The sequence below is a fragment of the Atta cephalotes genome, assembly GCF_000143395.1.
Source record: "Atta cephalotes unplaced genomic scaffold scaffold00032, whole genome shotgun sequence".
Classification (NCBI taxonomy): Eukaryota; Metazoa; Arthropoda; class Insecta; order Hymenoptera; family Formicidae; genus Atta; species Atta cephalotes.
In genome coordinates this window covers 2,502,121-2,505,845 of record NW_012130096.1, presented here as the reverse complement: position 1 = coordinate 2,505,845, position 3,725 = coordinate 2,502,121, and the positions used below count along the sequence as shown (strand labels likewise).

Here is a 3,725-nt window from a genome sequence, read left to right as displayed (position 1 = left end):
TATATATATATATATATATATATATATATATATATATTGACGTATGCGAGTTAGATTTGAGACATAATTGAAAAGTACGGGCAATAGAAACAGGAAATAACAGATTTTAATCTATCAAAATACTGTATTTTTCAGAATACACTTTTGATAGGTTAAAATCTGTTATTCCCTGTTTCTATTGCCTATGCTTTTCAATTGTACATCAGGGTGGGAACACAGTGTCTTGCATAATGCATAATGCATAAGAAAATGAACCAATCCTTTCTTTCCGCGAAATAAAAGAATCTTATTGGTTGATTTTCTTATGCATAATGTATTATGCAAGAAATTATGCCTCTTTCGCACATTCTACAGTAAATCATTACTTAAGCTTTAAATCTTAAGAAATTGAACTGTCGCAGTCGAACTTGAGAAGAATAATCGACTATGATTGAACAATTTCTTATGAATCAAAATTTAAAATTTAGGATTTTAAGTTTATTGTAGAAAGCTCATTAAGGCCATAGCATACAGTAAGATTTCAATACAATAAAATGTAAACAGTAGCGAATTAATCCATCAGAATGCAGACTGTAAGGCCATAACATAAGCAATAGTAATCCAATATGTTGTTTTCCTTACTTCTTACGTCTTACTGCTTAAGTAAGTTTTTCCGTGTGTGTAAGACCATAGTCTTAAAGGCTTTACTTCTCAATTTTTAGCAGAACAATCCAAGATATGTCACGTCTAGATGTAACAAGATTAATCAGACTAAACGTAATGATTCATTTCTGTTTCCGGTACATGCATCTCGCGTCGATGGTCGAAGCGATAATATTTGCTTGATAAAAGACGTTTAAACGGAAGACATAAATTTTAATGACAAAAGCAGTAATTTATTTTGTGTTATTATTTTATACACACCATGTGTTTTTATTTTATATGATAATAATAATATCGGTTTCTTATTATATTTGTTGTACATTTTATATATTAAAGATCGAGAATTATGCAACCTGTTATATTATATAACTCTATGAAAAATTTAAATAAAAATAAATTATATAAGATGATTGTATACGTAAAATGTCCCATATGAAAAATAAGTTTTCGTGAGAGTAACACGGGAATTGTTGTTTTATATGCCACGCGTACTTTTTATCATACTATAAAACGTGAACAAATACCTGGTCGTGATCTGCACATTTTCAGATAGCGACTCGTATGAATTAGATGGTTATGTAATTGTTGTACAAATATAGACATGTTGAGTAAGTTGTAAATTTTATTTCAGGATCGGAGTTTCATGGGAACTACAGTGCCCAGCCAGGGAGTCAAGTGGGTGGAAACGCCGCGAGTAATGTAGGAGTACCTACGGGTAGAGGGCCCCCGCCGCTCGGCGGTATACAGACGATAGGACAATCTGCAGCAGGTATACCGCCAGGAGGTCCCGCTGGAGGACAAGCACCCTCGCAGGCGCCAACATCTGGAGTACAGTCGCAACCACCGCAAGGTCCAGCGCCTACTACGACACCACCTGTGCATACACCGTCGCCTCAGGAAATGGGAAAACAGGCCCACTTACAGACACAGCAACCGTCTTTACAGCAAGTTTACGTGCCGACGCAAAACAGACCGGCATCTCAAGTATGTACTCGTAATAGCGAAAAGATACATTTTTTTTTTATTTTTAAGTGAATGACAGCACCTCATAGTTTTTTATAAAACATTTTCTTTAAAACTTTATTCTGAAAAAAAAGAAAAAAAATTTGTCTAAATCTTGAGTTTATTATTTTTACATTTTTTTTAAATCTCATATAACTATAATATAATTTAAATGTAACATAATGTACTACTAAAAAATAGAACTATAAAATTAAAAGTTTTTTGGAATGTTTCTGAACATTCCAATTTTCATATCTTTATATAACCTATCTAATTTAAAAGAAATCAATTTTGTGAAATTAATAATTCTCATCAATCTTGTGCAGGGCTATTATCAAACGGGTCCAAGGCCGCAACAACCACGAGGTCTGAGTCACAGAGGTGGTCAAGGCGCCAGTGGAACACCAGTAGTCGGGATGGCTGGGGTAGGTGGAGGCGGAGGGCAACCGCCTACTATATACCCTCATCCGGCTGGTTTACCAGTGCAAGCATCAAGTGCAATGTATTTAAGTCAAAGTCAAGTCCATGGTCTTCACACGGGGCCTCATCAGCAATCGGTGTATCCCATGAACAGTCAAATACCGATTCATCAGGTACATACATTACATTGATATTTACATTTTTCTTTAATTAAATATCACTTGTCTTTTATCTATACGAATACACTCTTTTAAGATATATCCAATCAAATAAAAATGTAACAAACTTTTTCTGTTTGTTTTCAGTTTTCTGGTCCACCTCAAAGGCACCAGCCACAAAATCAGTCGTTTTATCAAACGTTTCAGCCCCCTCCACCAATTTTACCAAATGTGTTCGCTGGATATGCTCACGCGCCCACTCAGCACGGCTGTGAGTTACCCAACGGTTCACGTTCCATACCAAGTAGTCAATACAATCGTAATTATGTTGAAGTACCGTTATATTTGTTGACAGATTATTACGCAGCGTCAAACACAATGAGTTTGACTAGGGCGAGTACAAGTGCGGTCAGCGGTGGTGCGCAACATGTCACAGGTCCGCTGGCCGGTACTCAAGGTGCTCCAGTTGTACCGCAAGGTACACTTCAGCAACCTACTCAACAAGCCCAACCCCTGCCTCCGATGGGTATACCTCTGTCACAGACTGGTAGGTTGCTTTCAAATCTACTTGATATCTACTTAATCTTCCGCTGTCAACTGATGTCTTTAAATTGATAACTTTAAATATGTAGAAAATAAATAAAATACCATTCAATTTCTATAATGGTAAATATTTGTTATTAAAATTTTGACATGTATACCAGATTTTTTCAGAATTTTATATAATTCACAATAAATTCGCTGTATTTTTCGAAATTTACTGATGGAAGAATTAATAAAAATTCATGTTGGCGGAAAAAATTAACATATTATTACTTGTGTTAATACTTTGTTTATATTTTTTGACCCAAAAAGACATAACTAAAGAATACAATCTTACGTGAACACTAAGTTAATGAGTCTACTTTTTTTTTGCGTAACAGGATCTGTATTTAAATTGAAATATGTGTTCTTCTTTTAAAGATGTATATTCGGGACATAATGGTGGTGTGACAAACACTAACAGTACCACCAGGTCTCGAAAACCTAGAGGCCAGAATGCCATTTTGGACATAGTAAATCCGTTAACGGGAAAAAATATAAGTGACGAAATTTATAAGGATAACGAAACTACACAGAGTGGTGAATCTAGTAATCGCGAGACGCCACAACCACAGGTGAGTTGCGTTAAATTATCTTTACAATTGGCTAAGAGAGTTTAGCATTAGTTGAGTTTATCTATGTTTGATAAATAGCTAACGATACAATGTAACAGTATCTCCTATGTATATACATGAAACTCTCGTAGCCAATTGTTTGTACTTATATCTGTGTACCCACATGAGCCATATCCTCTATCAAATTATCAAATGTTGAAATAACACTCGAATGAAAAAAATTGATCGATTAGTAAGATATTAAATAAATATAAAAGAAAATATCTCCGCGATGACATTTAACTTTGATATCATTCAACCTTGATACCAATTTTTTCTTCTCACACTTGTTCAATATATATATATA

At 34.6% G+C, this 3,725-nt stretch overlaps 1 protein-coding gene across 1 annotated transcript in view; it reads left to right on the top strand.

Annotated features, from left to right (window-relative positions):
- Nucleotides 1–3,725, top strand: part of LOC105621295 (treacle protein) — a 39,623-nt gene that overhangs the window by 10,150 nt on the left and 25,748 nt on the right. Inside the window, exons 2-6 of the mRNA XM_012202761.1 lie at nucleotides 1,274–1,626; nucleotides 1,971–2,237; nucleotides 2,370–2,493; nucleotides 2,578–2,769; nucleotides 3,186–3,379. Coding sequence (XP_012058151.1) covers nucleotides 1,274–1,626; nucleotides 1,971–2,237; nucleotides 2,370–2,493; nucleotides 2,578–2,769; nucleotides 3,186–3,379 — 1,130 coding nt within the window. The remainder of the gene's footprint in view (nucleotides 1–1,273; nucleotides 1,627–1,970; nucleotides 2,238–2,369; nucleotides 2,494–2,577; nucleotides 2,770–3,185; nucleotides 3,380–3,725) is intronic.